Source organism: Notolabrus celidotus, chromosome 15 (genome assembly GCF_009762535.1).
Source record: "Notolabrus celidotus isolate fNotCel1 chromosome 15, fNotCel1.pri, whole genome shotgun sequence".
In the NCBI taxonomy this organism is placed as follows: Eukaryota; Metazoa; Chordata; class Actinopteri; order Labriformes; family Labridae; genus Notolabrus; species Notolabrus celidotus.
Window position 1 is genome coordinate 8,760,268 of NC_048286.1, and position 22,810 is coordinate 8,783,077.

Consider the following 22,810-nt stretch of genomic DNA (forward strand, 5'->3'; position numbering starts at 1 on the left):
TTTGGTCATACTTTGCTTAGGCTGTAAACATAAAGGCTGCAGCCAGGGTAGCTGATTTTGTGGCTGCCAGCAGAGACAATCTAATGGACCATTACCAGGGTCCATCGGTCCTTTAGACCCCCAGCATTTTGCAACATTTTAAAGGTACAGTGTGTCATTTTTAGCATCATTTAGCAGAACAGACTTGTTAGAAATGGAATATAATATTCACAAGGATGTTTGAATTAGTGTAGAATCACTTTAATGTAGGAATCATTTATTTTTGTTAACCTCTAAGAAGCGAGTGCCCTTCCACAGAGGCCGCCATCTTGCACTGCAATGTTTCTACAGTAGCACAGAAGGGACAAATTAGTAAGGGCTGTATGGGTTTTTGTAATTAGGGAGTTGCTGCTGGAAATACACCAAAGAAGAAGAAGAGGAGAGTTGTTGTTGTGCGCAAAAGATGTGTATAGATCGAAGTTTTTGATGGTAAAACATTGACAAATAGAATATCACACTTTGCATGCATCACAGTAGCTTTTTGTCCTCTAAGGCCACCGTCACTGGGAGGGGTGAGCAAGGGAATGTTTCAGGCTAGAATCTGACTGCTAGATATCGCTACGTATTTACATTACTGCACACTGTACCTTTAAAAATACCCAAATTACTGCATAAGTTACACCAAACCAGGAAGCCTTATAAAGTTGATGTGTAAATGAACATGATCAGAGAGCCATTCAAGTCTGATCACGGTTAGAAAGTAAAAAGGCCGACCCCATCTCTGTTTCCAGGAAGCCATCTCTTAGTATATGATACTACATAAAGGCAATGTATTTCCACCACTTACAGTTATCTCAGGAGTTACTCATAAGCACTAATGACATCCACTCACCCGCTCTAATGAGCACTCTGACGTTACATAACGTACACTAATTTCCATATGAAGCCGGGAGATGTTTATGTGCTGTTCCTCTGTGTCGATCGTCTCTCTGATCTAATCAGGATGGAGCGCATTAAGGTGAGGCAGCAAAAGTTTAAGAGGGGCAAGGAGAAGATGCTGAGCATAGCACAGGAGTCTGGAGAAGGACAGACCCTCGTCCAGCCCGAGGAGGATGACGATGACGGTATGATGAAGGCCGCCAGGGTCTCACTCTGTGTTAGAAGAGCTGGTGTTGAGGTAGTATGATAGCTAGCAGTGCTAAAAGAAGATGGCTGAGAGTTTGTAGAGTTATAAAAATATGTTTTCATGATGTGTTTTCTGAAGTATTGGATTTAAGAGAGCAAATTAAGAAAGAAGAAATATGCCTTGAAGTATGCAGAATTATACATTTTCTTATCAAATGTTGCATTGCTGTATTTGTGAAATTTTAGGAGCACAGCGAACGAAAGCCAAGACCAAAAAAAAGCAGTGGTGGAGGCCGTGGGTTGACCATGCTTCCAGTAGGTTGACCCCCCCAAACCCCTTTTTTCTCTTCCTCCACTCTGATTGGCCCTTGTGTCCTTGACCAGAACGCTGAGGATTCCCATACTGCCCCTGGGCTCTGAAGGCACCAACACAATAGTCTCCTTACATCCAGACATTAGTCCTTTTCGGTCTCTATTTAAGGGCCCTGGTAACCTGTAGCTCCTGTGTAACCGTACACTGTGTGTGGAGAGGCTCTTCAGTCTCAAGATGATCTATAAAACCGTGTCAGTATCAGTGCGGAGCAGGGTTTCCTTAAATAGACACGGTGAGACAACAGAGAATGAGAAAAAGACTAATGGCTGGAGGTTTGTACTCAACATCATATGAAATATAAACACCATCTCTGGTCTCACCTACAGAGTCCACAGTAGAGAATCGCTCTGTTGTAAAACATTTTCATGCAAAGACATGAAGTCGACTCGCCTTTATTCTCAGCACTGGAATAAAGGATTAAAAGAGTTTGTTCATTCTTTGCCTGCAGACATGATCACCAAACAGGTGTCACTTTGGAGGAAACAAAACAGCAACTCTCAGACAAGTGACCAAAGAGAGAAAATATGGAGTTAAATATAGAAACAGAAGCATCTTACTGAGTCAATTCAGAAGTTTCCTGTTTGGTTTAACTCATGTCTCATATCGTACTCCGCCCCCACTTGACATTTTCAAATTATTTCTCTATTTTATCTCCGTCATTCGATGTTTCATCTCCATGTCCCAGCATCCTCCCTCACTCCCCGCCCACTGTGGTTCTGTTCAAGGACATAAGTCAGCCTTGTCTATCCCATTGCTTTTAACTCTTAACTAACACAGACAGGAGCCGCCGGCTCTGTCCTGAAGTTTAAAGACAACTACAGGAATACGAGTCTGTAGCAGTCATTCTTCATTGTGCTTTGTGCTCATAGTTAAATCAGTCATACTTAGTTTCTGATGTGTCGTGTGTCTCCTGCATATTTCTGTTTCATCCTGTCATTTCTGTGATGTTTTAAAAATTGATCTGTGTCGCAGCGTTCTGTACGCTTAGTTAAATGTTTGCTGTGTAGAGAGTTACGTAGAGTTTAATGGTAAGTGGTTTGATTTTCATGCAGCTTTGTTTCAGCGAGAGAACCTCCTCTGAGCCCCATTTGAATGTGAAAATGACTGTCTGTAGCCTTTGTTTGACTGAATGTAACTGTACCTTCTGCCCCTTAGTGGTTAGAAGTGGAGACTATTACTTGTTTGAAACTGACAGTGAGGAGGAAGCGGAGGAGGAGGAGGAGAAAAAAGACGACGAGCCGCCAAAGAAGTCAGCGTTCCAGGTGACTTCCAGGAGCGGTTCATTTTTCCATCAGTGTCAATATGAAAAAAGATGGTCTTTCTGCCTTTGTCACAGATATTCACTCACTTAATAACATGTTTTTATTACTGTAGACAATGTTCAGCCGAGGTAAGCTGACAAGCTACTGTATATGTTCACAGAAGAGGATTATTTATTGGGCAGAAGAGGTCACCTGTTGGACAAACTGATGTGTTTTCATGTTCTAAAATGAAAGGAAATGTTGGCCGAGTGAGAGTGTTACATCATGTCTGAGAAAGATCAGCGATGTGCAGTGCGTTTTGTAAGACATAGTCTAGTGACATTTTAAGACACAAAGTTAAAGAGTTGAGATGCAAAACACTTCAAATCAGAATCTGCAATCAGCTAAATGGTTATATTTTAAACATCAGGGTCGGTATCAGAGTGCATCTTTACTCATAGAATAGGAAGCAGTTTTTGCAGAGATGAAAATACAGTCTGCATAACTTTGTACAAAAATCTCTGTTTCTGAACTTTACCCTTTGTGTAAATTCAACTTTCGTAAGCAAGTTGATGGAAAGTGTTTTAATTCTTGTTTGTGTTATTACTATTTTATAATACATTAAAGGACTAACAGTTATTAATATTAACACTCAGGAGAAGCTGCCTAACTGTGTGTGTTCACCTAACTAAATAATCCTCTTTTGTTCAGTGTTTTCTAACAAACTTAACATCTGCTGTTTCTAACAATATGAAATCCTTCTCCACTAATGCATTAACCTACTAATCTCTGACTCTGTTGTCTCTCTGTAGCGAGCTATTGGGAAGTTTGTCTCTGCTGTTCTGGCTTTGCCCAAGTCTATCATTAAGCTGCCTAAAACTATCCTGCAGTATGTGGTCAGGGCAGGAAAGGTACTCACCATCAGCTACACCAGCTAACATCTAACACAGCTTGCCTTCTGTATGAACACCTGACACGTTAAATACCAAGTCGCACCAAAGAGAGTCGGCTGTTCCAGCTCGTGTTCGGTGCTCTGCTGTGACCTCAGTCATCAAACATGAGCTGGAATGGAAACGATTTGACCTTTTGCATGTTCTTTCCTGAGTTGAACTGGATGCATGAGCTGGCACTTTATTCTGACAGGGTATTGGTTTTTATTAGTGTTTTGTCTTTTCGTGTGATCTACTGTTTGAGCTTGATTCTGTCTTTATGATCACACAACAGTTTCCATGGTTCACGTTGAACCTTTTCCCTGACGTCAGACATTGTTTGAGTTTCAGTGCATTAACTGCAAAAGTGCAAGTTCTCAACAATATGTCTCACTATGTCTTTGACATTACATAAATATACAACTGCAAACTAAAAGCACATGATTAAAAAGGCAGAAGGTCACCTGAAATATTCTGTAATCTATGTTTTATTCAAGTTTTACAGGATTTTGTAGGTTTTAAGCGTTTTCTTTTTGTAGAAAGCTGCAGCCAGCTTTGCTGAGATGAATTCATTTTAAAAAGTTGAAGGTGTTGTTCCAAAATCGAGCATACATTTATAATAAAAACACAAAAACATGCAAAAACACCGTCAATCAGTTTTTATTTCCTTTTCTTTTGCTTGATGTTGCATGATTTGCATGTGTGAGTCCTTTCCTTCTCTTTCATACTCAACCCTTTCTCTCTGCTCTCCAGTTTCTCTATCATGCCTGGATCACGGACCCCAAAGCAGCACTGAGAGCACGAGGCAAAGAGAAGCGCAAATTCTGGAAAAAATACACCAAGGGAGTGAGACACAGAAAAAGCAAGAAAGATGGTGAGCAAGTTCTAGAGACAAAAACGTACATGAAAGAAACTTTAGCATGAGTTATGATAGGAGATGACTTGAAGTGCTTTCAAACATGATGAGGTGTCTTTACTGTTCCTCAGCTGGTCACGTGACAGTAGACCTTGGAGAGCTCTCAGATGGGGGAGACAAAAGTGAGGAGAGCAAGAAGTCTGATGGGCCAGGTTGGTTCAACTGAAGAAAACTATTAGTTTGATTATGCGATGTGAGGTTTCTCAATAAGAGTTAACTTGCTGCATTGTGGAAAGCAGACTTAATCAGGATGAAACACTTGATTGCATTATTAATGATTGTATTTTGTATGTTTCTCCTTTCTTTGACCGTCAAAAAGGGGGTTGATCATTTTGGAATTAAAGCATCTTGTTATCAGAAGTAGTTATCTTTAAAATATATAGCTCCCATTCCATGAGAGTTGGGGTGCTGTGTAAAATATAATTTCATGTGAAACAAACTGTGATGATTTGTTCACATTCAAAGCCTATTCCATGCAACATGGTGCTTATTGAATGTTGAAACTGAACATGTTTTATTGTTTAAAGAAAGATAAATTATCGTTTGAAATTTGATGCCAGCAACACAATTTTAAGAAGTTGCGACATCCAGTGCTTTTTGGAGGTGATTTTGAGCCCATGCAGTGATTTCCACTACAGAGTCATGTCGGTTTTTAAAGCAGTGCATCTGAAGGCCCAAAGATCACGGCCATCCAGTATCAGTTATCGATCTCGTATCATTTTAAAGAGGTTTCTCCAGATTCTTTGAACCTTTTGATATTATGTGGGGCGCTGTAGATGATGAAATCCACTAGTTCTTCACAATTTAATGGTCAGGAAAATTATTCTGAAATTGTTGAACTATTCCCTAACGCAGTCTCTCACAGACTGGTGAACCCCTTCCCATCTTTATTTCTAAGACAAATTCCCTTTTTATACCCAGTCATGTTACTAATCTGTTTCAAATTACCCTCATTAGTTGAGAGATGTTACTCTTGGTGGGTTTTTTCAGCATTACAACATTTTTCCAGTGTTTTGTTTTCCCTGTCCCAACTTTTTTTTTAAATGTTGCTTGCATCAAATTAAAAACAAGCATATATTTTTCTTAAAACAATAATATAGGCTTAAATTATTTGCAAACCATCCAAATCTATTTTTAGCAACATTTAACATGGATTTGTGGTTGTAAAATGTTATAAAATTCATATCCTATGGATCACCTTCTGTATGACATTTCATTTTGGTTTCTGAATAAGGACCCGTCACAAACTTTCATATTACAGTCACCAAGAGCCTCATAAAGATACATTTTGATTTAAAATATAAAAATGTTTTGCATTTTTTTCTCTATGGTAAACTTTGATGGTCACCCCTTCTAAAAGCACACAAGGGGTGCAATTAATGGAGTTTCTCACTCGAAGTTAAGTCATGCAAAGTTGAGTTTTTCAACACTGAAATCTGCTTTTTCACAGACGGTAAGAGACACAAATCTGCAGATTCTTAAGTTTTCCCAGAAAAATACAATTACTGTAAATGTTTTGTGTCTCTGCTCTCCTTTAGATAATATCATCAAGCGAGTGTTCAACATCATAAAGTTCACCTGGGTGCTCTTCATGACGACGGTGGAGAGCTTCACCAAGTGGATGAACGACATGTGCAGGGAGTACATCGACATCTCCACTGTGCTGCGTATAGAGCGCTGCATGCTGACCAGAGAGGTCAAGAAGGTACCGAGAGCTAAGAAAGAAGTTGATTTAGTCAGTTAAAAGAGAATCCTAACATGTCGGCTTTTAAAGATGTGGAGCCTGTTTCATGTACTGACCTGTAGTGACATTAAGAGAACCTGAAAATAACAACCTGCTTACCACCAGGGAAATGTGCCATCCAGAGAGAGCATCCACGTCTACTATCAGAAGGCCATGAGGCTCAACATGTCCAGGCAGGCAAGCATGGATGCACTCAGTGAGGACGAGTCAGGCTCCTCCAGGGTCAGGAGGAGGCGAGCAGACTATCGCATGGAGAGCCAGGACTCCACGGCCTCCAGAGACAGCATATCCAGGTACACATATACACCTGATAGAGGTCATCCTCAGTATGATACTGGAAAACACACAATACAGACACAGAGGGAGACAACAAGACAGAAGATACTGGCTTTTGATGAGGCTTTTATTTAAAATCTCAGGGCTTAAGGTCAAGAAATTGAGAAATAATCTGGTAAAATTTGTACATTGTAGCACCCAAATCAGTCAAAAACACTCTTAACTCTTGTACTATCTTGACAATTTAAAGCAACACAAAAGGATAACCCCAAAGGTAACTGAGGAATGAATATGTTTGTGATTTAGCGAGGTGTTGCTCAGACACATCATGGAGTCATCATCATATCGAGACATTTCATCCCCATTCTTTGTTACATTTCATGTTTCCTTTTTATTTCTGTGACAAGTTAGTGAAGTTCAATGATTTGATTAATCCATAATGTGTGTGTAACCTAACATAGATCCCATCTCATCCTCTTCACTAATTATCACCCCATCTGTCACTCTCACCACCTCTCAGTGCCTTGACTGAGGCAACCACGCTCTTTTCTCGCCAATCCACGCTGGAGGACCTGGACGGGATGCCAGAGAGCATTCCTAAAACCAGCGAGCGGGCCAGGCCCATACTGCGAAAGATGTACAGCCTGGACATGTCCAATTCATCAATGGACAGCTGCAGCAGCTTCGTGTCCAGGTGCCTGGCCTTAGCGTCATCCATACACACACTAATCATGAGCTAAGTTTACATGCACAAAAGATGCAGCGCTGTGTTCTCTTGATAGCTTTAGCCTTTGAAACTGTTGGTTAGTTCTTTTTTTCAGTGTTTTTTATGGCTAGAGGTCTGGTGTCATAAACTGTAGTCAAATCCCAAAATGAGACACTTCCTGAAGTTTTTTAAAACCTGAATAAGATCATCATAACATGCATCCAATATCTGAAACTGCTACTTTAGGATGAGACCTATTTCTGCTGAGGGAATATGCAGTCCACGTGACGTAGCAATATTATATTTAGGATAAGAGTGGGAAATTAGTGTGCATGTGAATGTGCTCACTGTCACTGGTATGACCATGATCACTGCATCTCCTGTCTCCTGCTTTTTCCTCTTCATCAAAACATGTGGAGATCAAACAAACTCGTGTGCCTTCAGTAACATTTTGACTATCACAACCTGTAGTTTTAAAGCAGACGATGAATTCCTCCTATATCGCTGCATTTATTTTATTTGTGGTTGTAATATACACATCATTTCAACCCCCTGGTAATAATTTACAAGCTGTACGTAAAATCTTATAAGATAAGATAAGATAAGATAAGATAAGATACTCCTTTATTCGTCCCACAACGGGGAAATTCATGGAGTTACAGCAGTAAACAAAAAGGTGTACAGTGCAAGAATTTCAACAAGAATGTATATAGAAAAGAAATCATTCGTACTGTCAAGGGAATCAAAAAAATCAACCCAATAAATGACGCTCATTGGGCTACTGAGTTCCACATCTTAATTGTACCCTACTCGTTGCCTCATTAAGTGTTAATTTCCAAACTAACCTCCTTCACAGTGCTTACCTCGCCCCCCTCTCTCTGTTAGTCTCTCTCCCTCTTCATCAGCAGAATGCTTTAGTCACAATAGTTGAGTTTAAATCAGTTTTTTCAGCTTGTGAGGCACATGTGGAGGATTGTTGTGAATGGCGTTTGACTTGATGTAAACGCAGACTGGTATTGACACACCCCTGCTGTTCTTATCCCCTGCAGTGAAGCGACCCAGTGCGTCATGCTCTACTCAAGACAGGGCACCACAGACACCATAGAAGAAGTAGAGGATGAGCAGGATCAAGGGGAAGAAAAGCAGCAGGGTCCATGGGAGTCCCAACAGCTTGACGAGAGCGAGGGGGCCGAGGGCGGTCCCTGGAGTGACGGAGAACCCAGGGAGAGAGAGGAGGGTGAGGAGGGTGAGGGAATGGAGAGACTGGAGGGTGAGGACAATGAGGGCCATGAGGGACTAGAGGGTGAGGACAACGAGGGCCATGAGGGACTGGAGGGTGAGGACAACGAGGGCCATGAGGGACTGGAGGGTGAGGAAGGAGTAGAGGTAACTCTAACTGAACAAGAGAGCAAAGAGAGAGGTGCGGCTCTCTGGGAGTCCTTTGGCCCAGATGAGGGTCCCTCCCTGAGGCAGGAGGAGGTGGACTCAGCCCCCTCTGGCCAGGAGAGGGACTTCATCACTGAGAGTGAGGACGGGGGAGGAGGGCAGGACTTCATGCCATCAGAGGGACGGGTTGGACTGCTCTACACGCCTGATACTGATGCTTCCAAAATGTCTGATGCTGACGTGCCTCCCAGCTACAGCAAAGCGGTCAGCTTTGACCGGCTGGAAATCAGCGATGACGAGAGTGACATGGACAGGAGGAGACGTATGGTGATGACATCCGACAGCCGCTCTGACAGCAGGTCAGACCTCGTGTTGCCCTCTATGACCACTGAGCTGACCGCCAGCGAACTGCTGCTCAACAAGTAAGTCCAAAATTCACAGATAAGTCAATTTAGGATGAAAGATGAAAAGATTTAAAGCAACATGTCTGACTGAGTTATTAAAGATAGTTTATCTCTTTCTCTTTTATTTGTAGTCATTTTGTCTAATTTAGAGTCTTTTTGTAGTTTATTTTCTGTCTTATTTGAATTGCTCTGCTTTATTTTAAGGTTCATTTCAGCCATTAGTCATTTTGTAGATCTGCATGGTCGTTTTGCTTTCCTTTGTGGTCTTATTGTCTTCCTTTTTTGCTGTCACTCAGGTTCTTGAAGTTCCCTTGCATATCTCTGTAGTTGTTTATATAGCTGATTTCACATTTGCAGTGCTGAAAATTCATTGTAAATTTCAGCCTGCCCTTGAAGATGTCCAAAATTGTTATTCACACGTCCCTCTCAGCATGACTTTTTCCTTTTGAAAGGTTGGCGAAATTTCAGGAGGCTACAGCTTAATGTTTACAAATATCAAGGATGGCAGGCGAAACAGAGTCTGACACTATAATGGCAGTTCTTGCCTTTATAAAAATGCGATTTGGACTTTACAAACAAGTGGAAAGAGTGGAAAAGAACAAAAGGTCAGGTATGAAACAACTTCACCATGTGCCCAACAGTTGCACTGGTGGCATGATATCTCTTGTGGTGATCTTCCTGATTTTAAACTGCACATGCTCACGTTAGCTCACAGCTAGCTAGCACAGTTAGCTGACTTCTTGCTCATATTTTACCTGTGGGCTGTCAGGAAAAAGTCTGAGTAAGATCAACTGTTTGCGTTTCTTTGGGGTCATTTGGCATTTCTCTGTTGCTATTTAGTGTCTCGTTGTGCTTGTTTTGTATCTTTGTATCATCATTTTGAGTCGCTTTATAGTCAAAAAAGATTATAAAAACAATGCATTCATGTTTCTGTAATTTTCTTACAAATAAAAATAAGAATATTATCAATCAATCTCTCTCCGTCCCTCAGGATGTTTTATGACGAGGAGCTGGAGGATTCAGATAAATTCTACCAGAAGCAGCCCCTGATCCTCCAGCTCTGTTACGCCCTCTACAACATGCTGGTGGCCCATTCAGAGGTGGTGTGCTACCTGGTCATTATCATCAACCACATGGTGTCTGCCTCCTGCGCTACCCTGGTCCTTCCCATCACCATCTTCCTGTGGGCCATGCTGTCTGTGCCTCGGCCCAGCAAGCGCTACTGGATGACTGCCATCGTCTACACTGAGGTACAGACTGATTAGGAGATGTGATTTACAAAATATCAACTATTCATAGAATTATGTTTGTCAAACAAAGTCAAAGTGAAGTTAATTTTGTAAATTTTTCTTGTGTAAGTGTTGGTGACTCCAGTTTTCAAACGAAGGATGTCTCATTAGAGGTTACATTTCAGGATGCTCTCACACATGGAGAGTTTGGAGCACTTGTTCCGACATGGGGGCCATTTTTCCTCTTTGGCTCGGGTTGTTTGGACGTATATTAACGCAGCCATAACACTATGATGTAGAGCAAAACAAGTGAGGCGAGTTCGCCTGGAAGAGGTGGCCTCGGTTTAGAGTGAAATGAATGAAGAAGTTAGTTTGTGATTAACTTACGAAGGATGATCAAATGCTAAAGCCGATTAAAAAGTACAATGTAATGATGTCGAACACAGCTTGCTGCACAGCAAAGGTGTTTGATGTGCTAAAGTTAGAGTTGACAAGGTTCTCGGACAAACTATTTCTTTGGGGTTTTTTTCTCACAAATTTGTGACTTTAATCTCAGAGTTTCACTCTTCTCCCCCAGCTCTGCTATCTTTTTAGATTTGCTTATTTTAAAGTTATATTTTGGGGGTTTTCCCGCCTTTATTTGGAGAGGACGGGAAGTGGATACAGGAGGAAACTGGGAGAGAGTTGGGTAATGACATGCGGGAAAGTGGCTGCAGGCTGGAGTTCCACCGGGGCCGCCCACCATATGGGCGTGTGACTTAACCATTAGGCCAAACCCCCGCCCCATATTTTAATGAAAAAGATCAAAGAAAAAAAGAGATAGTTATATTGAAATCAAAGACTAAGATTGGAATATTATAGATATATATTTTTAACTCTCTCTTGTGTTATATTGGAAAAACAAAAACTCCCGGCAGCTCTACTAACACTCATCTTGTTATTCCTCTAGGCCACCATCGTCATCAAGTACTTCTTCCAGTTTGGCTTCTTCCCCTTCAACCAGAACAAGGTGGATAAAAACAAACCATACTACCCTCCTAATATCATCGGTGTGGAGAAGAAAGATGGCTACGTCCACTACGACCTGGTCCAGTTACTGGCTCTGTTCTTCCACAGATCCATTCTCAAGGTAAACACAGGCAGGCGATGAGATGTTTGGTGGAATTTGCATGCAGCAACATTCCCCGTACCAGATGCCTGTTAGATTTTATGCCAACATTCAAACACATTTGATACAACAAAGAGAGGCAACACAAAAACAGCTCTTTTAAGCAAAATAAGAAGTTATTTATTGACAAAGGAGTAAAGTTAGATGACAGTGACACAAAAGTGAGGCAGTCGCTTCTGATTGGTGGGTCATTCTGGCTATGCACCAATCAAGCTTCTCCAGCCGGCAGCACAGGTGGATTAAATACCTGTTTTTGAGGACACACCATGCACCCATACTCCTGAACACATACCTACACAGATATATACACACAACGCTCAAAATAATCTGTGGCCATGAAAATATTCCTCAAAATCCTAATTTTTTTGGGATCCTCCTTTTCCAGTGCCATGGTCTGTGGGACGAAGACGACCCCAAAGCAAAGAGAGAGCCGTCTCGTCAGAGCGAGTCAGAGGACGAAGGAAAAGACAAGGAGGGGAGTGAGAAAGGATCTGAACAAGCATCCTCACTGTTCAATGAGAGCAGAAGCTCCACTCACACGCTGAGATCCATGACATTTGGGACGTCTATTGATTCAGGACATTCTGGACATTCAGGACAATCAGGACAATCGGGTCAGGTCCAGGTGCATTATCCGCAACAGCAGACATACCAGCGTCGCAAGAGCTCCAGTGGAGGTTCGCACATTTCTCACCGATCCCTCCACTCCACTGCAAGGTCCAAGAGAGGTGAATTATTGTGTTTTATGTCCTACTTTTTTTCCTTCCTTCCTTTTCCTTTTAATTCGTGAGAGGAAGATGTAACTTTGTAAAAGTCATAAGCATGACTCATCCAAAAGTAATAATCAAAGATACAATAATAGAAGTTACCTTTGTCCTTGGATCACAAAAAACACAACATCTTCTTCAACTTCTAGCCTTAACCCCGGCTCAGGTCTCTGTGTTTGTGGATCTGAAGCTGCGTCTCTGACTCAGTGCTTTGTCACGGTTTATTTACGACCTGAAATGTAAATTGTTTCCACAGGAAGTACAGCTTCCCACAACAGCAGCCGCAAGGAGGGCAGTGTGGCCAGCGTCCACCAGAAGACACGCAAACAGATGATCATTGAGAAGCTGAGGGAGCAGCTCTTCAAAGGAAAAGCTTTTGTCGTAAAGCGGTACGACGACGCATTCAGGGTTCATTAAAGTCTCTGTTTTTGTGTCCTCATCTCCACTCTGGACTTCTCACTGGTCAATGATCATGACTGTAATTATGCAAGAGGGTGTGTGACTCCATAAGGGCACTGATGAGAGCAGCGCTTAGACCAATAATAGAAGATGCATTGTGGGAAATCATATCAATGATGCAACAGCTAAAACCTCTCTACGGTCTAAATTTAGAGCTTTAATTAGAGCGTTCCCGTTAGACCAGACAGGTGTGTCATTTTTAGAAGAGCTGTTATTGTTATTGTTCTAAATTTAGTTGCAGTGAAACCAGTGAGATATTTTGTCTCGAACACTGAAACACGGGAGGATACTTAATTTTCATTATTTCAAAAGAAGTTTCATCACAGAGTAGATTAAGCTCCTTTCTTCAACTATCGAGGGACCATTGGAAATGTAATGTTGTTTTTTATTTTACCCAAAAATTAGAAACAAGATTATAAGAACCAGCACTTTGTTGCACCAACTCTGTGTAAGTTCAGACGTCACATTTCACCCGTATCTTTGCTCATGATGATGTCTTGTCTTTTGATTTCTCTGTAGGTTCATGGAGATCTACCTTCCCATGAGGCAGTTCTTCTATAACTTGATCCATCCAGAGTACAGTGCGGTCACAGATGTCTACGTGCTGATGTTCCTCTCTGACACGGTCGACTTCATCATCATCGTTTTTGGATTCTGGGCGTTTGGTGTAAGTTTTTAAGCATCTTTTTCTTAACCTGAAGCCATTAAAGAAATTACAGCAACTCCAACAATATTTAACTTTGTTTATTTTTGTCACACAAGAATAGAAAAAATATGAGGCATATAAAGAAAGTAGAAATGCATGTGGGTGTAGAAGAAAACTCTTTGTGGATTTTTATGGAAACTACACACCCAGAAGACACATAGGATAAGATAAGATAAGATACTCCTTTATTCATCCCACAATGGGGAAATTCATGGAGTTACAGCAGCAAACAAGAAGGTGTACAGTACAAGAATATATATATTTAAAAATGTTCATCAAAGACGACAGATTGGCCATAATTCTCCTGTCAGCCACCACCTCCACAGGGTCCAGGACTGAGCTGGCCTTCTTCACCAGTTAGTTCAGTCTTGCTCTCCTGTATCCTGTCCACCCACAGCAGGTGAAATCCTTCCAATGTGGCATTGGTCCTGTGTTAGCTCTGTTAGCATGATGCTACTCTGCCAGTATTCCCTCTGGTGCTGGGTTAGCTCGTCCACCTTATCGTAGATAGATCTTCGTCGTCTTTTTTAGCTTGCACCTCAATACCAGCATGTCGTCCTTGCCTCCTTCTCCTCAGCTCTCAGGGAACATCGGGCCTAGCATCGTTTAGCATACAACATTAATATCCAACATAAGAGGTAACACAAAACCTCTTATGTGACTCTTAATGAATTAGAATCTCAATAGCATGTGAAAAGGCCCCAACAGGAAGTTACTGAAGCATTATTATTTATATAGATAAGAAATAATAAGAGTCCTGATATTAATCCTTGAGGTACACCACTTTGCTTTTCCCTTGTAGAAACACTCTGCTGCAGACATCACATCTTCACTGTCGGAGGATCAGGTCCCAGGACCTTTCCTGGTCATGGTACTGATCCAGTTTGGGACCATGGTGGTGGACCGGGCCCTCTACCTCAGAAAGTCTGTTGTGGGAAAAGTCATCTTCCAGGTCATCCTGCTCTTTGGCATCCACTTCTGGATGTTCTTTATCCTGCCAGGAGTCACAGAAAAGTACGATCTTAATCTTACTTTGGTATCCAAAAAATAAAGTCAAAGATCCAAACATGATTAGAAAATGTTCTGCATCAATACCAAGTTTCATTTGAATGTTTATTTTTGGTTTGTAATCCTTAAAACTTAAGATCTTTGAGATTCTGTGTGATGCCAATAACTGAAAACATGAGCAAAGCTTCTGTAATCTTGATTTGTAAATCTGTCTCTGTTTGTTTTCCCTCACAGGCGTTTCAGTGAGAACACAGTGGCTCAGATGTGGTATTTTGTCAAGTGCATCTACTTCGCCCTGTCAGCCTATCAGATCCGCTGTGGTTACCCCACGCGCGTTTTGGGAAACTTCCTGACAAAGAGCTACAATTATATGAACCTCTTCCTGTTTCAAGGGTGAGTCGTACCGGCTAACAGTTATTTCTTCCAGCTGGGCAAACAGGTCCAAGGCTCAGGTCACATCAGGGGCTGACAGCTAGCAGCTGCTGAAAGATACAGAGACTTTACCTGATGAAAAATCTGGTATTTTAACACCATCATTTGTAGCTATAGAAGTTAGTCTTTTGGGCCTCTCTATTTGCATGTATTCAGCTCTTTAGTATTACATTGCCGGCAAAAATGATCAGATAGTTAAAAGCAAAGTTTCCTGTTTCACAAATGTGCCACTTTTTTCTGTTTTATGTTGCTGTTATCATGAATACTTATATTTTTGATAAACAAATCAGCCAAAATAAGCTATTTATTACCTCTATTGCAGGCTCTGAACATCAGTAATATGTTTCGCATAATGCCATAGACTGTGTTTAGTAGATGGATGGTTAATAAATATAACAATTAGTTGTTATCATGTTTCTTTAGATTGATCTTAGGCATATAGTTAATGCTTCCCCTTTTTCAGCTGTACATATCGGCCAACATTTTCATATCTGCAAATACCAGTAATTCACTTTTTAAGCTTTTATCAGCTGATACTGATATCATTGGGACACTATTGTGCATCCATAACGATGATGCATCTGTGGTGCATTCAGGCCAGCTACATGGTGACTTATAATCAATCAGCCTTTATTTAAATAGTGCCAAATCACAACAAACGTTATAAAACTCTTTACAAACAGAGCAGGTCTAGACCGTTACTCTATGTTAAATTATTAACAAAGACCCAACATCAAGAGTGGAAAAGGTCCAGTCCAATCTTGCAGACAGGACTCAGTCTGATCTTGTCTTAATCCACCATCAGCAGAGCACTTTGCAGCATCTAGCAAGTAACGGTGGCAAGGACAAACTTCTTTTAACAGGCAGAAACCTCGAGCAGGACCAGACTCGTGTTAGACTGCTGAGACCGTGTTTGGGTTGGAAAGAGGGATAGAGGGAGATGAAGAGAGAGAGAGAGAGATCAGCCAAACTGATATCATTGGGACACTATTGTGCATCCCTAAAGATGATACTTGTATGGGGCATTCAGGCCAGCTACGCTGTGACTTATAAGATAATTAAGCAATTGCTGAAAGCGTTGGATACCACAGATCATCTGAGGCGCCATATCTTGTTTATTCAGAAAAACACAGCAAATTTGTATTATCTGTTCAAGTCTGTCTTTTAATTTCGAGATAGTTCTCTCATAAATTCAGAAAAACTTCTGCTCGCTATTTTCATACTAGAGCCATGTCTTTGCAAAAAAAAAACTAAATTGTAGGTAAAAAAATAAACAAAGAAGACAACACACTCTCCTTTTTTCTTATGTCAAATTAAATAACAGTTTTAAATCTTGACTTCAGTTTGTGGGGAGAAGCCTCAGATTACCAGATGCCCCCTTAGTTTGATGGAGCAAATCTTTATTTATATTCATCTCTTATTGAATGTTTTGTTAAGTAATTAAACCACTTTGAAATAAAATACTGAATAATGAATGTATAGGATTACCTCCTTCAGATAATTACTTACCTTAAGATGAGGAAGCAGATTTTGTTTCAGCCTCATATTTGAAGTAACTGACTGAGTAAGATTTCATCTGTTGTTTCTAGTTTCCGCCTGGTGCCGTTCCTGACAGAGCTGCGGGCCGTGATGGACTGGGTTTGGACGGATACCTCGCTGTCTCTGTCCAGCTGGATTTGTGTGGAGGACATCTACGCTCACATCTTCATCCTGAAGTGCTGGAGGGAGTCTGAGAAGGTGTTTATCATATGTGGCATCAGGAATCCGCCTCAGGGCCAAAGCCTGTCAGGCTTGAATTCAGGCTGAAATGTACTTTTGTGATTTGTTGATGTAAATCTTTTTTTTATCAAGATGTGAAGTTTTGGTTCAGATCTGGATTCCATGACCTCTCACTCTCTACAAATAACTGTATTTTAGATAGCTATTATACTTTGTGGTAAACTTAGTTTGCAAAAGTCAGTGAACAAGCTTTGAAAACTAGATTTAGGCGTCTCAGTCTCATCTCGACTCATCTGTATATCCCTGAACTAGTTAACAGCCCGATTTTGGTACATTTACAAAAGAAGACTTCAAACCTTTGGCTGAAAGAGAGACCTTTGCCATCTGTTCTGTAGAACAACAGCGCTTTTACCCCACAGACTGTATATAAAGGACAGCGTCGCTCCACCTTTTCTCATTGTACGGTTTTGAAGCCAAAATATCCCGTTCCCGAACGCTGTCATCTTGTAAATTTTCTGCAGCCAGAGTCTGCGCAGTAGGTAATGAGCTCCGCCCTACAGCGTACCGTCCTGAGGTCCTATGGAGTTTCTCTCTACGGCAGCTGCCAATCAAAGTTAAACCATATGTAAAACCCAGTTTTTTAAACTCTAATAACTAACGAAAAAGAAACTTTTCAGAAAAAAGAGGTCTTGAACACAAAACAGTCAAATGATAACTACATATCACCACAGCAAATGGATGTGAGAAACATTCGTACAATGTTTATTTGTTTTTTAAAGTTTGACCGCAGCCTCATTCAAATGAATAGGGGAGACAGAGTTTTTGACCTATACTGCAGTCAGCCACCAGGGAGAGCAGTTTTTGTGGCGGCCTTACTTTGAGCCAAGCGAGATGACGACCATTTTATATACAGTCTATGTTTTACCCTGAGTCCATGACAAATAATATATCTCACTGTCTTTCCTTACATCTCTCTGCAGAGGTATCCCCAACCGCGAGGCCAGAAGAAGAAGAAGGTGGTGAAGTACGGGATGGGAGGGATGATTGTAGCGCTGCTGATCTGTATCGTCTGGTTTCCGCTCCTCTTCATGTCTCTTGTGAAGTCTGTAGCCGGCGTCGTCAACGTTCCACTGGATGTCTCATTTGAAATCACCCTTGCTGGCTTTCAGGTAGGGACACAGTTTCTTCAGTTGGAGGCAGAAGGAGCTCGCCAAGCTCCTGTCTGAGGAAAAAAAAAACAGAGGAGAATAAGAGTACAAGAGAGCAAAGAGATGCTGTCAAACACCTGATCCTTTAGAAATGAAGTAGATCTCGGTGAAGTTAACAAATGTGTGGTTTAATCCAAAGTAAGGTCATGTCTTTAATGCAAGAAGCTAAACATACAACAACAAAAATAATGTTTCCTGCATCAAAACAAAAGCAAATAAGTATCTTACTCACCAATGTTTGTTTTCACTTATGCTAACATCCAACGCATCTTTCTCTTGCAGCCCATCTTCACCATGAGCGCTCAACAGAAACAGCTGCAGAAAGTGACAGAGAAGCAGTTTCATGATTTTGTGCACTCGTACCATGACCCTGTGAGTACAGGAAGAAGAAAACCATGATTTCAGTTTTTCTTTTTATAAGAACAACTACAATCCAGCATCATTTAGTATTAAAAAAAAAAAATGTCTGTCCATAAACACAGCCCTCAAAAGATAATTCTTCAGTTGTCTTATTCCCCAGACGATACATTGTACTTTGTTTAGGTGTTGACGTAATGAACAGTATTTTGTAGCTTTGTAGCTAATATCAAAGAAGACACTGTGGTTGCTTGTCATGAACATAGTGATTTGGGCTTATTGTTACACTCAGAGTCAGCTCACAAATTTCAACACGCCATTATTAAGATTATAACTTGTAAAAGTCATAGTTTAGTATTTAAGCTCACTACCATCCGCCTGCCTGATTCCGCCCGGCAGTCTGGATTTCTTTAGTCTTTTAGAACAAAGTAAAACAGTTCATAAATTAAACATATTATATATATTATTTGAGAATGAAAAAAATCCATTCTGCCCCTGTTTTGATTTCTACACCTTTCTGTAAATGTGTGTGAAACGAGCCGTTTCAGACTTCCGTGTTTTTGTTACGTCACAAAAATATCCGGTCTGTCACCGAGTCAGAGCACGAAGCTTGTTCAGCCCATAGACTGTAACAAGGAGCTTAGGAGGGAGGCATGCTAGTTGTAGGCTGTCTTAATAAACACAAAGGTCAGTTTTACTCCCCACGTCTGCAGATTTGAAGATCTAGTGGATGATTTTTATTTGTCATGGAAAAGTGCTAGCGCTAGTTAGCATTGCCACATAGCTACATGTCATAGCTGTAGCTGTGTACCAAGACACACGTTGACATACTGACAAATAAAACAACAAGAAACACAGAATCTGTGACCAATCGTTCAGAAAGATCCTGCTGCCTTTCTGGCAGAGGTCGGTTTTACTCCCCACGTCTGCAGATTTGAAGATCTAGTGGATGATTTTTATTTATCATGGATAAGTGCTAGCACTAGTTAGCATAGCCACATAGCTACATGTTCGTAGCTGTGTACCAAGATACACGTCTACATACTGATAAATAAAACAACAAGAAACACTTAATCTGTGACCAATCCTTCAGAAAGGTCCTGCTACAGGCGCCTCTCCGTCAGGATCAGATTCTGGATCAGATTCAGAGGGTTGAAGAAACGCGATCTGTGAGCAGCCGTGTGGGGGGGGGCGTGGTCAGAGAGAAAACAGACCGTTCTGAACAGGGCTGAAGAAGAGGGTTCTTCAGGCATGCCAAAATCTGATTTCAAAGTGTTTTTTCGAGCATAAACTTTAAAGACATGTTTTGGGACCTCTTAGGCCAATATATATTGATGAAAAAAGCGTGATATGTCACCTTTAATCCACTAAAAGATTTCCTTCAAAATAAATAAATCAGACAAAGTAAAGTTTGACCTCCAGATTTAGGTATTTAAGTTTTTAATTGCAATCCATGCTATAGTTGAATGATATGAATGTCTATACACAGTAAATCCACTCATAATTAGTAGGAACTATTTAATTCAGACCCACAGTGGGGGATTGTACCCTTTTTTGAACAACACTACTAACGTGTTGAGATACTGATTTATTGTGTTATTGCTGAGTGAGAGTGTCTCATATTGTTTCACCCTCTGTTTTTATCCTGTTGTCAGGAAGCCTTGGAGTGGCTGGAGAGCTACATGCCGCAGGACCTCATCATCGCAGAGCTGAAAGGCAGCTCCAACTCTCTGTGGACCATCAGTCCCCCAAGCAGGGATAGCCTGGTAGACTTGTTGAACAGTACAGTGGAAATCCCCATCACTTTGGCCTGGTCTGTGCAGAGGTACCCAAAAACCCACGTTAGCACATATCCCTTCTTAATGTTGTTCTATCAATCTGTGGCATTAAGAGGTGATGGTTATTATAGAAAAATGACAAATTATATCTACAGTGAGTGATCTTTGTAGAGTAATAAAGGAAGGATTTATGTTAAAGTCGAGTTGAGTACTCCACTTTATTTCTATATTTTCAAAAATGTGCTGTTTTCATGGGACAGTGAAACATCTTATCATTTAGTATACGATGCATTGCTACAGATTACACGACTCAATAGCATGTAATGTAAAAAACAGCATAACCTTAAACATCTAAAGCTGAGAAGTGTAACATTCTTATTACTGCAGCCATGACTTATTTAGTGTTCTGTTCCTGTTATTAATTGATGTTGTAAAAAGGAACTTAGTCAGCAGAACTATATAGAACAGCTGCTTTAAGAGCTTTCTAATCCAAGTGTACAGTCATGACCAAAAGTTTTGAGAATGACACAACTATTAATTTTCACAAAGTCTGCTGTTTCAGTTTTTATAATGGCAATTTGCATATACTCCAGAATGTTATGAGGAGTGATCAGCTCAACTGCAATTAATTGCAAAGTCCCTCTTTGCCTTGAAAATGAACTTTATCACCAAAAACACATTTCCACTGCATTTCAGCCCTGCCACAAAAGGACCAGCTAACATAATTTCAATGACACACAGGTGTCACACACATTAACACAGGTGTGGGTGTTGATGAGGACAAGGCTGGCGATCAATCTGTCATGATTGAGTGACTGGACACTTTAAAAGGAAAATGGTGCATGACACCATTGTTCCTCATCTGTTAGCCATGGTTACCTGCAAGGAACACATGCAGCCATCATTGCATTGCACAAAAAGGGCCTAACAGGGAAGTTTATAGCAGCGAGTAAGATTGCACCTCAGTCAACCGTCTATCGAATTATCAAGAACTTCAAGGAGAGACGTTCAATTGTTGCCAAACAGGCTCCAGGGCACCCAAGAAAGTCCAGCAAGCGCCAGGACCGTCTCCTAAAGGTGTTACAGCTGCGGGATCGGGCCACCACCAATGCAGAGCTTGCTCAGGAATGGCAGCAGGCAGGTGTGAGTGCATCTGCACGCACAGTGAGGCCAAGACTTTTGGAGGAGGGCCTGGTGTCAAGGAGGGCAGCAAAGAAGCCACTTCTCTCCAGTAAAAACATCAGGGACAGACTGATATTCTACAGAAGGTACAGGGACTGGACTGCTGAGGACTGGGGTAAAGTCATTTTCTCTGATGAATCCCCTTTCCGATTGTTTGGGGCATCTGGATGAAGGCTTGTTTGGAGAAGACGAGGTGAGCGCTACCATCAGTCCTGTCTCTTGCCAACAGTGAAGCATCCTGAGACCATTCATGTGTGGGGTTGCTTTTCGATCAAGGGAGTGGGCTCTCTCACAATCTTGCCTAAAAACACAGCCATGAATAAAGAATGGTACCAGAACGTCCTCCGAGGGCAACTTCTCCCAACCATCCAAGGGCAGTTTGGTGATGAAGAATGCCTTTTCCAGCATGATGGAGCACCTTGCCATAAAGCAAAAGTCATAACAAAATGGCTCGGGGAACAAAACATTAAGATTTTGGGCCCTTGGCCAGGAAACTCCCAGATCTTAATCCCATTGAGAACTTGTGGTCAATCCTCAAGAGGCGAGTGGACAATCAAAAACCCACAAATTCTGACAACTCCAAGCATTGATTATGCAAGAATGGACTGCCATCAGTCAGGATTTGGTCCAGAAGTTGATTGACAGCATGCCAGGGAGAATTGCAGAGGTCTTGAAAAAGAAGGGTCAACTCTGCAAATATTGACTTATTGCATGAATTCTGTGTAATTCTCAAGAAAAGCTTTTGATACTTATGAAATGCTTCTAATTGTATTTCATTATACCATAGAAACATCTGACAAAAACACCTAAAAACCCTGAAGCAGCAGACTTTGTGAAAATGTAATATTTGTGTCATTCTCAAAACTTTTGGCCATGACTGTATATCATATATAAGTAAAAAAAATCCTTCAGTGCTTCATATAGTATGTGCTCATACAGCCAAGCTTCAGAGGGGTGATTTTCTTTATGTTGTTCCCTTTGTGATTTCAGAAACATCTCACTGGGTGCAAAGGCTGAAACAGCGTCTGGAAAACATTTGGCCTACCTTACACAACAGACAAAAAATAGACTCATAGACCTCATCACTGGGGTTGAGAGTAATGCTTCTACGTGAGTATAACAACTGCTGACTCTTTGGACTTTTGATAAGTAGCTAAATAATTAGCAGTCTGTCAAAGACTTGATGCTGTTGTCACCAAGCAGCAACCTCCAGTCTTCAAATATGAAGCCCATGAGGAAGTGTTATAAACTGCAATTCATCGAGTGTCCGTCTGAGGTTGGCTGCAGAAACACCGGAAACCACATACACACCAATTAAAAAAAGACGATCTTTACAGCAGAAATAAACATGTTTACAGCCTGGTTCAAAACACGGCTTGGGTCTACGTAGCTAATTTCTCTATCGGCACACACTGTACGGGGGGTGATTTTTTTCTAATACGACATTCAGAAGATATTACGAGTTTTGCCCAAATAAGGACATGACTGACAGGCAGGAACACTGTAGCTGTTGGCTAGAAGGCTCAAACCCCGCCTCTTTATGTTACACTAGCTCAACAGAAGTTTGGTTGACTTCAGCATTTCCAATATGGCGCTTCAGGAACAGATGGGCGAAGTCATGGATACTACATCCATTATTTATACAGTCTATGGTTGTGACCCATAACTTAAGTAAATATTGACTTGTACTCAGAAGTATCTCTAATTGATCAAATATA

General features: G+C 41.1%; 1 protein-coding gene across 1 annotated transcript in view; it reads left to right on the plus strand.

Annotated features, from left to right (window-relative positions):
* The window catches only part of LOC117826919 (piezo-type mechanosensitive ion channel component 2), a 100,246-nt gene that overhangs the window by 71,919 nt on the left and 5,517 nt on the right, over positions 1 to 22,810 (plus strand). Inside the window, 22 exon segments of the mRNA XM_034703341.1 lie at positions 982 to 1,103; positions 1,351 to 1,419; positions 2,633 to 2,739; positions 3,531 to 3,629; positions 4,401 to 4,521; positions 4,635 to 4,715; positions 6,102 to 6,268; positions 6,413 to 6,600; positions 7,104 to 7,277; positions 8,339 to 9,097; positions 10,071 to 10,329; positions 11,258 to 11,437; positions 11,862 to 12,204; positions 12,500 to 12,632; positions 13,222 to 13,369; positions 14,211 to 14,422; positions 14,651 to 14,809; positions 16,438 to 16,585; positions 17,548 to 17,736; positions 18,058 to 18,147; positions 19,788 to 19,957; positions 22,083 to 22,202. Coding sequence (XP_034559232.1) covers positions 982 to 1,103; positions 1,351 to 1,419; positions 2,633 to 2,739; positions 3,531 to 3,629; positions 4,401 to 4,521; positions 4,635 to 4,715; positions 6,102 to 6,268; positions 6,413 to 6,600; positions 7,104 to 7,277; positions 8,339 to 9,097; positions 10,071 to 10,329; positions 11,258 to 11,437; positions 11,862 to 12,204; positions 12,500 to 12,632; positions 13,222 to 13,369; positions 14,211 to 14,422; positions 14,651 to 14,809; positions 16,438 to 16,585; positions 17,548 to 17,736; positions 18,058 to 18,147; positions 19,788 to 19,957; positions 22,083 to 22,202 — 4,038 coding nt within the window.